This window comes from Lampetra planeri, chromosome 66 (assembly GCF_965212315.1).
Source record: "Lampetra planeri chromosome 66, kcLamPlan1.2.h2, whole genome shotgun sequence".
Taxonomy (NCBI): domain Eukaryota; kingdom Metazoa; phylum Chordata; class Hyperoartia; order Petromyzontiformes; family Petromyzontidae; genus Lampetra; species Lampetra planeri.
This window is the reverse complement of record NC_136172.1, coordinates 2,245,625-2,258,283: the sequence shown is the minus strand read 5'-3', so window position 1 is coordinate 2,258,283 and position 12,659 is coordinate 2,245,625. Positions and strand designations below refer to the sequence as shown.

At 56.9% G+C, this 12,659-nt stretch overlaps 2 protein-coding genes across 2 annotated transcripts in view; one reads left to right on the top strand and one right to left on the bottom strand.

The window, feature by feature from the left end:
* Positions 1-1,829: 1,829 nt before the first annotated feature.
* The window catches only part of LOC144737228 (mediator of RNA polymerase II transcription subunit 14-like), a 69,572-nt gene continuing 58,742 nt past the window's right edge, over positions 1,830-12,659 (bottom strand). The window contains 6 exon segments of the mRNA XM_078619950.1: positions 1,830-2,385; positions 3,373-3,604; positions 4,708-4,827; positions 7,412-7,519; positions 10,948-11,127; positions 12,210-12,481. Of these exon segments, the coding sequence (XP_078476076.1) occupies positions 2,312-2,385; positions 3,373-3,604; positions 4,708-4,827; positions 7,412-7,519; positions 10,948-11,127; positions 12,210-12,481 (986 nt within the window). The 3' untranslated portion in view covers positions 1,830-2,311.
* Positions 7,981-12,659, top strand: part of LOC144737226 (uncharacterized) — a 140,356-nt gene continuing 135,677 nt past the window's right edge. Inside the window, exon 1 of the mRNA XM_078619947.1 lies at positions 7,981-8,127. Coding sequence (XP_078476073.1) covers position 8,127 — 1 coding nt within the window. The 5' untranslated portion in view covers positions 7,981-8,126. The remainder of the gene's footprint in view (positions 8,128-12,659) is intronic.

The following is a 12,659-nucleotide window of genomic DNA, read 5'->3' as shown; positions in this document are numbered from 1 at the left end:
CCCCAGTGCTAAGATGTTTACTACACACCGCAACAGGTACTCATTTGAGGCTGAGTCGACCGAGGGGATGAACACCACCACCACTACCACCACCACCACCACTACCACCACCACCAGCGATCTTGTAGAGGTCATCGGCAATCTTGTAGAGGTCACCGGTGATCTTGTAGAGATCACCGGTGATCTTGTAGAGGTCATCGGCAATCTTGTAGAGGTCACCGGTCATCTTGTAGAGGTCATCGGTGATCTTGTAGAGGTCACCGATGATCTTGTAGAGGTCATCAGTGATCTTGTAGAGGTCACCGGTGATCTTGCAGAGGTCACCGGCGATCTTGTAGAGGTCGCCGGTGTTCGTGCGGGGAAGTGGCTACACCACGCCAGACGCGCTTGTAAACCTGTGAAATCGCACTCCGGTGTGAGACCAGGGCGATAGATGTACGGGCGTCACCGTCGACTCGAAGAAAACTTTTTTCAGGAGCCGGATGAAGGGTTGCCCTCATCTCACTCTCGTGTATCCCTGTCCCCTATGGCTCCCGTGTCTCCCCCCCCGTCTCTCTCCCCGTGTCTCTCTCCCCGTGTCTCTCCCCCCGTGTCTCTCCCCCCGTGTCTCTCCCCCCGTGTCTCTCTCTCCGTGTCTCTGCCCGTCTCTCTCCCCGTGTCTCCGCCCGTGTCTCCCCATCTCTCTCCCCGTGTCTCCACCTCTCTCCCCCCGTGTCTCCCCCCGTCTCTCCCCCCGTGTCTCTCCCCATGTCTCCCCGTGTCTTTCCCCCCGTCTCTCTCCCCATCTCTCCCCCCGTGTCTCCGTCTCTCTCCCCGTGTCTCCCCCCGTGTCTCTCCCCGTGTCTCTCTCCCCGTGTCTCCCCCTCTCTCTCCCCGTCTCTCTCCCCGTGTCTCCCCCCGTCTCTCTCCCCGTGTCTCTCTCCCCGTGTCTCTCTCCCCGTCACTCTCCCCGTGTCTCCCCCTCTCTCTCCATCTCTCTCCATCTCTCTCCCCGTCTCTCTCCCCGTGTCTCCCCGTCTCTCCCCCTCTCTCTCTCCCCGTGTCTCCCCCTCTCTCTCCATCTCTCTCCATCTCTCTCCCCGTGTCTCTCCCCGTGTCTCCCCGTCTCTCTCCCCATCTCTTTCCCGTCTCTCTCCCCGTGTCTCCCCCTCTCTCTCTCTCCATCTCTCTCCCCGTCTCTCTCCCCGTCTCTCTCCCCGTCTCTCTCCCCGTGTCTCCCCCTCTCTCTCTCCCCATCTCTCTCCCCGTGTCTCTCTCCCCATCTGGGAACAGAAAAGAACCACAGCCCCTCACCGAACTAAAAGATTTTCGCTGGGCGGACAATCGGCGGGTGCCCAGCAATGTCCGAGCATGCTCCGGGGGCAGAGAGTCAACCAGGCGGAGGTCTTGTCGCGGAGGTCTTGTCGCGGAGGTCTTGTCGTGGAGGCCGCGACGATGGACATGGGCGGCAATCCGGTGGATCGAACTAAAGAGACGTGGGAGCCGACCCGGGGATAACGTCGCCCTGTGAGGTTTGGGGAGCGGCGTCTCCAGCGTCGCCGTTCCGTTTGGCGAGGAGCACCGTCCTCACACGCAGCACGGCACCGGCTTGGCGCGCAGAGCGGAACCACCTGTCGGCGGGCGGCTCGGTAAGCGAGCAGATGAGTTCGTCTGCTGCGATGATGACCGCTCGTATGGACTTGCCGAGGCGGGGGTGGGCGGGGTGGGTGGGTGAGGGAGGGTGGTTGGGTGTGGGTGGGTGGGGGGGACACTTGGCCCCCTGGTGGACAATCTGTGAACTTCACGGCTCATCGGACTTCTCCAGCATCAAGTAAAAAGAAAGAATCTGATTCTGAGTGGAGAATGCCGACACCTTTATTGAGACTCACGGAACCAGGAACTCAACTCCTCCACCACCGTCAACTCATTCTCCACCGTCAACTCATTCTCCGCCGTCAACTCATTCTCCGCCGTCAACTCATTCTCCGCCGTCAACTCATTCTCCGCCGTCAACTCATTCAATATAAACCCCCAAAACCCCACCTTACCACTGACCCTGGAAGTGAAACTACACACATTGACCCAACCAACAGATGCAGGGGGAGGGGCTGGGAAGAGGGAGGGGCTGGGGGGGAGGGGCTGGGAAGAGGGAGGGGCTGGGGGGGGTAAGGGGGAGAAGCTAAGAGGGGAGAGGGGGGGCAGACATCCTCAGGAGGGCCTCGATATTGACCAATGGGAGGGCTCCGCTCGGATGGCTGCTGCTGCTGCTGCTGGTTGTTGTTGTTGTTGCTGCTGCTGGTTGTTGTTGTTGTTGCTGCTGCCCGGCGTGAGCTCAGGGCCGGCTGGGGAAGGGCAGCACCAAGTTGACCATGAGGTCCCGCACCGCCGCAAAGATGGTGCACTCTCCTGAGACACGGGGAGACACGGGGAGACACGGGGAGGGACACACTCAGTGACACGGAGACATTCAGACGAAGGGTTGTTGCCCTCGTCCGTCTCACCCTTGTGTCCCCCTGTCCGGCATGGCTCCCGTGGCTTCCCACGCATCTCCCTGCCCAAGTGACCCCGTGACTCCCCGTGTCTCCCCGTGTCTCCCCGTCTCTCTCCCCGTGTCTCCTCGTCTCCCCCCGTCTCCCCCGTGTCTCCCCGTCTCTCCCCGTGACTCCCCCCGTCTCTCTCCCCGCGTCTCTTTGTGTCTCCCCGTGTCTCCCCGTGTCTCCCCGTGTCTCCCCGTGTCTCCACGTCTCCCCCCATGTCTCTCCGTGTCTCTCCGTGTCTTCCCATCTCTCCCCGTGTCTCCCCCCGTGTCTCCCCGTGTCTCTCCCCGTGTCTCCTCGTCTCCCCCCGTCTCCCCCGTGTCTCCCCGTCTCTCCCCGTGACTCCCCCCGTCTCTCTCCCCGCGTCTCTTTGTGTCTCCCCGTGTCTCCCCGTGTCTCCCCGTGTCTCCACGTCTCCCCCCATGTCTCTCCGTGTCTCTCCGTGTCTTCCCATCTCTCCCCGTGTCTCCCCCCGTGTCTCCCCGTGTCTCTCCCCGTGTCTTCCCGTGTCCCCCCCGTGTCTCCCCCCCGTGTCTCTCCGTGTCTCCCCCCGTGTCTCCATGTCTCTCCCCGTGTCTCCCCGTGTCTCTCCCCGTGTCTCTCTCCCAGTGTCTCCCCCCGTGTCTCCCCCCGTGTCTCCACGTGTCTCTCCCCGTGTCTCCACGTCTCTTCCCGTGTCTCCCCGTGTCTCTCCCCGTGTCTCCCCCTGTGTCTCCACGTCTCTCCCCGTGTCTCCCCGTCTCTCTCCCCGTGTCCTCCCGTGTCTCCCCGTCTCTCTCCCCGTGTCTCCCCGTCTCTCTCCCCGTGTCTCCCCGTGTCTCCCCGTGTCTCCCTCCCCCCCAGCGCATGCACCTACCCTGGCGCGGGGGATACATGTCGGCGAAGTGCCGGAAGCAGTTGCTGATGAGGAAGGATGCGGAGCCGGGCGCCGTGTGGTGCCGCGGGATGTCAGCCTGCTGCGTGGTGCCGCTGGCCATGTCGAACACCACCGGCACGATCACGCTGGCAGGCTCCGCCGAACAACCCCCGGCCCCTCCGCCACCGCCACCACCGCCGGTCACAGCGGAGCCACGCTGCGTCAGTTGCAGCTGCAGCCACAGCAGCCACAGCAGCAGCAACAGCCGCAGCAACAGCAGCAGCAACAGCCACAGCAGCCACAGCAGCAGCAGCAACAGCAGCAACAGCCGCAGCAACAGCCACAGCAGCCACAGCAGCAACAGCAGCAACAGCAGCAGCAGCCACAGCAGCAACAGCAGCAACAGCCACAGCAGCAACAGCAGCCACAGCAGCAGCAACAGCCGCAGCAACAGCCACAGCAGCCACAGCAGCAACAGCAGCAACAGCAGCAGCAACAGCAACAGCCGCAGCAACAGCCACAGCAGCCACAGCAGCAACAGCAGCAACAGCAGCAGCAGCAACAGCAGCAGCAACAGCAACAGCCACAGCAGCCACAGCAGCAACAGCAGCAACAGCAGCAGCAACAGCAGCAACAGCAGCAGCAACAGCCACAGCAGCCACAGCAGCAACAGCAGCAACAGCAGCAGCAGCAACAGCAGCAGCAACAGCAGCAACAGCAGCAGAAACAGCAGCAACAGCAGCAACAGCCACAGCAGCAACAGCAGCAACAGCAGCAACAGCAGCAACAGCAGCAGGAGGAGGCCACACGCATAGTCACAGTGTCTCTGTGTGTGTCTCTGTGTGTGTCTCTGTGTGTGTCTCTGTGTGTGTGTCTCTGTGTGTGTCTCTGTGTGTGTGTCTCTGTGTGTGTGTCTCTGTGTGTGTGTCTCTGTGTGTGTGTCTCTGTGTGTGTGTCTCTGTGTGTGTCAGTGTCTCTGTGTGTGTCTCTGTGTGTGTCTGTGTGTGTCAGTGTCTCTGTGTGTGTGTCTGTGTGTGTCAGTGTCTCTGTGTGTGTGTCTCTGTGTGTGTCAGTGTCTCTCTGTGTGTCAGTGTCTCTGTGTGTGTCAGTGTCTCTGTGTGTGTCAGTGTCTCTGTGTGTGTCTGTGTGTGTCAGTGTCTCTGTGTGTGTCTGTGTGTGTATCCACAGTGCCTCCCCCCGTGCCCCCTCCCCCGTGCCCCCCCCCCCCGTGCCCCCTCCCCCCGTGCCCCCCCCCCCGCGCCCCCCGTGCCCCCCCGTGCCCCCCCGTGCCCCCCCCCGTGCCCCCCGTGCCCCCCCCCCGTGCCCAGGACGTACGAAGAAGAGCATCTTGGACTTGAGCACCACGGCCGGCATGCCGGGCGGGGCGATGGGCGGTGCCGAGGGGGGGATGGTGAGGCAGAACTGCACGCCCCAGTTGAGGCTCAGGTCTGGGAACTGAGACACAGACAAAGGTCCCCGTGTAGCCTCAACACAGACTGGAGGGGCAAGTGCCCTTAGTGGCAGCACCACGCACGCCTCGCTACCAGACGCCAACACCAGGTACTCATTTGAGGCCGAGTCGACCTAGGGGAGACCCACACACTCATTAACAAAGACACAGATCGCCCGTGTAGCCTTAACTGACTGTTGGGGCAAGAGCTGTTAGCGAGCAGCCCCTATTGGTGGTTGTGGTGGTTGTGGTGGTGGTTGACGTTGTGGTGGTTGTGGTGGTTGTGATAGTTGTGGTGGTGGTTGACGTTGTGGTGGTTGTGATGGTTGTGGTGGTGGTTGAGGTTGTTAAGGTTGTGGTGGTTGAGGTTGTGGTGGTGGTTATGGTGGTGGTGGTGGTGGTTGTGGTGGTGGTTGTGGTGGTTTTTGTGGTTAGGATGGTGGTGGTATGTGGTTGTTCAGGTCGTGATGTTTGTGGTTAGGATGGTGGTGGTATGTGGTTGTGGTGGTGGTAGATGTGGTGGTTGTGGTGGTGTTTGTGGTTAGGATGGTGGTGGTATGTGGTTGTGGTTGTTGAGGTCGTGGTGGTGGTTGTGGTGGTGTTTGTGGTTAGGATGGTGGTGGTAGTTGTGGTTGTGGTGGTTGAGGTCGTGGTGGTGGTGGTTGTGGTGGTGTTTGTGGTTAGGATGGTGGTGGTATTTGTGGTTGTGGTGGTTGTGATGGTTGTGATGGTTGTGGTGGTGGTGGTGGTGGTGGTTGTGATGGTTGTGGTGGTGGTGGTGTTTGTGGTTAGGATGGTGGTGGTGTTTGTGGTTTGGATGGTGGTGGTATTTGTGGTTGTGATGGTTGTGGTGGTGGTGGTGGTAGTTGTGGTGGTTGTGGTGGTGGTTGAGGTTGTGGTGGTTGAGGTTGTGATGGCTGTGGTGGTGGTAGTTGTGGTGGTGTTTGTGGTTGTGGTGGTTGTGGTAGTTGTGGTGGTTGTGGTGGTGGTAGTTGTGGTGGTTGTGGTGGTAGTTGTGGTGGTTGTGGTGGTGGTAGTTGTGGTCGTTGTGGTGGTTGTGGTGATGGTGGTATTTGTGGTTGTGGTGGTTGTGATGGTTGTGGTGGTGGTGGTAGTTGTGGTTGTAGTTGTGGTGGTGGTGGTAGTTGTGGTGGTTGTGGTGGTTGTGGTGATGGTGATATTTGTGGTTGTGGTGGTAGTTGTGGTTGTGGTGGTAGTTATGGTGGTTGTGGTGGTTGTGATGGTTGTGATGGTTGTGGTGGTAGTTGTGGTGGTGGTTGTAGTTGTGGTGGTGGTAGTTGTGGTGGTTGGGGTGGTTGTGGTGGTGGTGGCAGTTGTGGTGGTGGTTGTGGTGGTTGTGGTAGTTGTGGTGGTGGTTGTGGTGGTGATGGTAGTTGTGGTTGTGGTGGTGGTGGTAGTTGTGGTGATTGTGGTAGTTGTGGTGGTGGTTGTGGTGGTGATGGTAGTTGTGGTTGTGGTGGTAGTTGTGGTGGTGGTGGTAGTTGTGGTGGTGGTGGTAGTTGTGGTGGTGGTGGTAGTTGTGGTGGTGGTGGTAGTTGTGGTGGTGGTGGTAGTTGTGGTGGTGGTGGTAGTTGTGGTGGTGGTGGTAGTTGTGGTGGTGGTGGTAGTTGTGGTGGTGGTGGTAGTTGTGGTGGTGGTGGTAGTTGTGGTGGTGGTGGTAGTTGTGGTGGTGGTGGTAGTTGTGGTGGTGGTGGTAGTTGTGGTGGTGGTGGTAGTTGTGGTGGTGGTGGTAGTTGTGGTGGTGGTGGTAGTTGTGGTGGTGGTGGTGGTGGTGGTGGTGGTGGTGGTGGTGGTGGTGGTGGGTGTGTGGTGGTGGTGTGGTGTGGTTGTGTGGTTGTGGTTGTAGTTGTGGTGGTGGTAGTTGTGGTGGTTGGGGTGGTTGTGGTGGTGGTGGCAGTTGTGGTGGTGGCAGTTGTGGTGGTAGTTGTGGTGGTGGTGGTAGTAGTTGTGGTGGTGGTGGTAGTTGTGGTGGTGGTTGTGGTGGTGGTGGTGGTGGTTGTGGTGGTGGTTGTGGTGGTTGTGTTGGTTGTGGTTGTAGTTGTGGTGGTTGGGGTGGTTGTGGTGGTGGTGGCAGTTGTGGTGGTGGTGGCAGTGTGGTGGTGGCAGTTGTGGTGGTGGTTGTGGTGGTTGTGGTAGTTGTGGTGGTGGTTGTGGTGGTGATGGTAGTTGTGGTGGTGGTGGTAGTTGTGGTGGTAGTTGTGGTGGTAGTTGTGGTGGTGGTGGTGGTGGTGGTAGTAGTTGTGGTGGTGGTGGTAGTAGTAGTTGTGGTGGTGGTGGTGGTGGTAGTTGTGGTGGTGGTTGTGGTAGTAGTTGTGGTGGTGGTTGTGGTAGTAGTTGTGGTGGTGGTGGTAGTTGTGGTGGTGGTTGTGGTGGTGGTGGTGGTTGTGGTGGTGGTAGTTGTGGTTGTGGTGGTAGTTGTGGTAGTGGTGGTAGTTGTGGTGGTGGTGGTGGTAGTTGTGGTGGTGGTTGTGGTTGTGGTGGTAGTTGTGGTGGTGGTGTGGTGGTAGTTGTGGTGGTTGTGGTAGTGGTGGTTGTGGTGGTGGTGGTGGTTGTGGTGGTTGTGGTTACCAGCTCCAGGCGCATGATCTGGACGCACTCGCGCAGGATGTGCGTGGGGGCTCCCAGCAGCTTGGCGAAGGCGTTGAGGGTGTTGGCCTTGAAGGGCGGCCCAGCCACCTACACACGCACACAGACACACACACAGACACACACACACACACCTTGTACACACACACACACACAGTGTACACACACACACAGTGTACACACGCACACAGTGTACACACACACAGTGTACACACACACAGTGTACACACACACACACAGTGTACACACACACACACCTTGTACACACACACACAGTGTACACACACACAGTGTACACACACACACACCTTGTACACACACACAGTGTACACACACACACACACAGTGTACACACACACAGTGTACACACACACACACACAGTGTACACACACACAGTGTACACACACACACACACAGTGTACACACACACGCACACAGACACACACACACACACCTTGTACACACACACACACAGTGTACACACACACAGTGTACACACACACCTTGTACACACACACCTTGTACACACACACACACACAGTGTACACACACCTTGTACACACACACACACAGTGTACACACACACACACCTTGTACACACACACACAGTGTACACACACACAGTGTACACACACACACACCTTGTACACACACACACACAGTGTACACACACACAGTGTACACACACACACACACAGTGTACACACACACGCACACAGACACACACACACACACCTTGTACACACACACACACAGTGTACACACACACACAGTGTACACACACACACACCTTGTACACACACACCTTGTACACACACACACACACAGTGTACACACACCTTGTACACACACACACACAGTGTACACACACACACAGTGTACACACACACACACCTTGTACACACACACACAGTGTACACACACACACAGTGTACGTACACACACACACAGTGTACACATACACACACACAGTGTACACACACACCTTGTACACACACACCTTGTACACACACACACAGTGTACACACACAGTGTACACACACACAGAGTACACACACACACACACTGTACACACACACAGTGTACACACACACCTTGTACACACACACCTTGTACACACACACCTTGTACACACACACACAGTGTACACACACACACAGTGTACACACACACACAGTGTACACACACACACAGTGTACACACACACAGAGTACACACACACAGAGTACACACACACACAGTGTACACACACACACACCTTGTACACACACACACACAGTGTACACACACACACAGTGTACACACACACACAGTGTACACACAGTGTACACACACACACAGTGTACACACACACACACCTTGTACACACACACACACACAGTGTACACACACACACAGTGTACACACACACACCTTGTACACACACACACAGTGTACACACACCTTGTACACACACAACACACACAGTGTACACACACACACAGTGTACACACACACACCTTGTACACACACACACAGTGTACACACACCTTGTACACACACACAGTGTACACACACACCTTGTACACACACACCTTGTACACACACACCTTGTACACACACAGTGTACACACACACAGTGTACACACAGTGTACACACACACACAGTGTACACACACACACACAGTGTACACACACACCTTGTACACACACACCTTGTACACACACACAGTGTACACACACAGTGTACACACACACAGTGTACACACACACAGTGTACACACACACACAGTGTACACACACACACAGTGTACACACACACACCTTGTACACACACACACTGTACACACACACTGTACACACACACACACTGTACACACACACTGTACACACACACACACTGTACACACACAGTGTACACATACACACACAGTGTACACACACACACAGTGTACACACACACACAGTGTACACACACACACAGTGTACACACACACACACAGTGTACACACACACAGTGTACACACACACAGTGTACACACACACACACAGGCACACACGCACACAGGCACACACAGGCATACACGCACACAGGCACACACAGGCACACACGCACACAGGCACACACACACACAGGCACACACGCACACAGGCACACACACACACAGTGTACACACACACACACAGTGTACACACACACAGGCACATACAGTGTACACACACACAGTGTATACACACGGCACATACAGTGTACACACACACAGTGTATACACACACATAGTGTACACACACACACACCTTGTATACACACGCACACAGTGTACACACACACACAGTGTACACACACACACACACAGTGTACACACACACACACAGTGTACACACACACACACAGTGTACACACACACAGGCACACACACACAGTGTACACACACACAGGCACACACACAGTGTACACACACACACACAGTGTACACACGCACACACAGTGTACACACGCACACACAGTGTACACACGCACACACCTTGTACACACACACACAGGCACACACGCACACAGGCACACACACACAGTGTACACACACACACAGTGTACACACACACAGGCACACACACACAGTGTACACACACACAGGCACACACACACAGTGTACACACACACACAGTGTACACACACACAGTGTATACACACACAGTGTACACACACACACAGTGTACACACACACACACAGTGTACACACACACAGGCACACAGTGTACACACACACAGGCACACAGTGTACACACACAAAGGCACACAGTGTACACACACAAAGGCACAGTGTACACACGCACACACCTTGTACACACACAGTGTACACACACACACACAGTGTACACACAGTGTACACACACGCACACAGGCACACACACAGTGTACACACACCTTGTACACACACACAGTGTACACACACACACACAGGTACACACACACACACACAGTGTACACACACACACAGACACACACACACACCTTGTACACACACACACACCTTGAACACACGCACAAACACACACACACACCTTGTACACACACAGTGTACACACACACAGTGTACACACACAGACACACACACACACCTTGTACACACACACCTTGTACACACACACACACCTTGTACACACACAGACACACACACACACACACCTTGTACACACACACACCTTGTACACACACACACCTTGTACACACACACACACAGACACACACACACCTTGTACACACACACACACATAGTGTACCTACACACACACACACACCCCTCGTACACACACACACACCGTGTACACACACACCCCGCGTCCCCGCGTCCCCGCGTCCCCGCGTCCCCGCGTCTCCGTGTCCCCGTGTCCCCGTGTCCCCGTGTCCCCGTGTCTCTGTGTTCCCGTGTCCCCGTGTCCCCGTGTCTCCGTGTCCCCGTGTCTCCGTGTCCCCGTGTCCCCGTGTCTCCGTGTCCCCGTGTCCCCGTGTCTCTGTGTCCCCGTGTCCCCCGCGTACCCGAGTCTCAAAGAACATCTCCAGGATGTGGACGTCGTCGACGCTCCACGGCTCGGGGGAGTCGGGCGACACCTTCAGCTGCAGCGTCTGGTGGGTCTGAGCGTTGAGAGCCACGCGGCACTTCAGCACCTCCGTCTTGAACATGATCACGCCGGGCTCACTCGAGTTCACCAGGTGCAGCTGCACACACAGACACACACACAGTCACACACACAGACACACACACAGACACACACAGACACACACACAGACACACACACAGACACACACACACACACAGACACAGACACACACACACACACAGACACACACACACAGACACACACACAGACACAGTCACATACACAGACAGACACACAGACACACACACAGTCACACACACACACACAGTCACACACACACAGTCACATACACACACACAGACACACACACAACAACAACAACCGCCATTCGCCACTAAGTGGCGGGTGACGTCACCACGGCGCTTGTGCCAGGCTAGGTGCACGTTAAGGCCATGTGAAGTGTCGAACGCCCGCTGGCAGGAGGTCACGGGGCAGACCCAGCAGGTGCCACGGGTCGACTGACTGAGATGACCGTGTGTGTGTGTGTGCGTATACTGTGTGTGTACGCGTGTACGTGTGTGTGTGTTTATACGACGCGTGTTTACGTGTGTGTGCGTGTGTGTGCGTGTGTGCGTGCACGTGTGTGTATACGACGTGTGTGTGCGTGTGTGTGCGTGTGTGTGTGTATACGACGCGTGTGTACGTGTGTGCGTGTGTGTATACGACGTGTGTGTGCGTGTGTGCGTGTGTGTGCGTGTGTGTGTGCGTGTGTGTATACGATGTGTGTGTGCGCTTGTGTGTATACGACGCGTGTGTACGTGTGTGTGTGTGCGTGTGTGTATACGACGTGTGTGCGCGTGTGCGTGTGCGTGCGTGTGTGTGCGTGTGTGTGCGTGTGCGCGTGTTTACGTGTGTGTGTACGTGTGTACGTATGTGCGTGTGTGTGCGTGTGTGTGCGTGTGTGTGCGTGTGTGTGCGTGTGTGTGCGTGTGTGTGCGTGTGCGCGTGTTTACGTGTGTGTGTACGTGTGTACGTATGTGCGTGTGTGTGCGTGTGCGCGTGTTTACGTGTGTGTGTACGTGTGTACGTATGTGCGTGTGTGTGCGTGTGTGCGCGTGTTTACGTGTGTGTGTACGTGTGTACGTGTGTGTGTACATGTGTACGTGTGTGCGTGTGTGTACGTGTGCGTGTGCGCGTCACCGCGTCCTCCTGCTTGATGACCCTCTGCAGGTGGCGCCGCATGTACACGGAGCCCAGGAAGCGCTCCAGCGGGGAGCACAGGTAGGAGCCGGCGAGCGCCGGCGGCAGGCCCGGGGTGGGCGAGGGGCAGAGCAGCAGGTGCAGGGCATTGTGGGACAGCAGCGAGGGGATGGCGCCCGCCCACGAGCGCTGGGGCAGCTTGCGCCCCGGGGCGCACGCCAGCGCCGCAGCGGCCGCAGCGGCCGCCGCTTGGGATGGGGGGGCCTGGGAACCTGGGGGGGGGGGGCATGGGAGAGGGGGTAAAGTGGGAAGGGATCATTGAGGGTGGTGGTGGTGATGGGGGTGGTTGAGGTGGTAAGAGGTGGTGGTGATGGGGGTGGTTGAGGTGGTAAGAGGTAGTGGTGATGGGGGTGGCTGAGGTGGTAAGAGGTGGTAAGAGGTGGTGGTGAT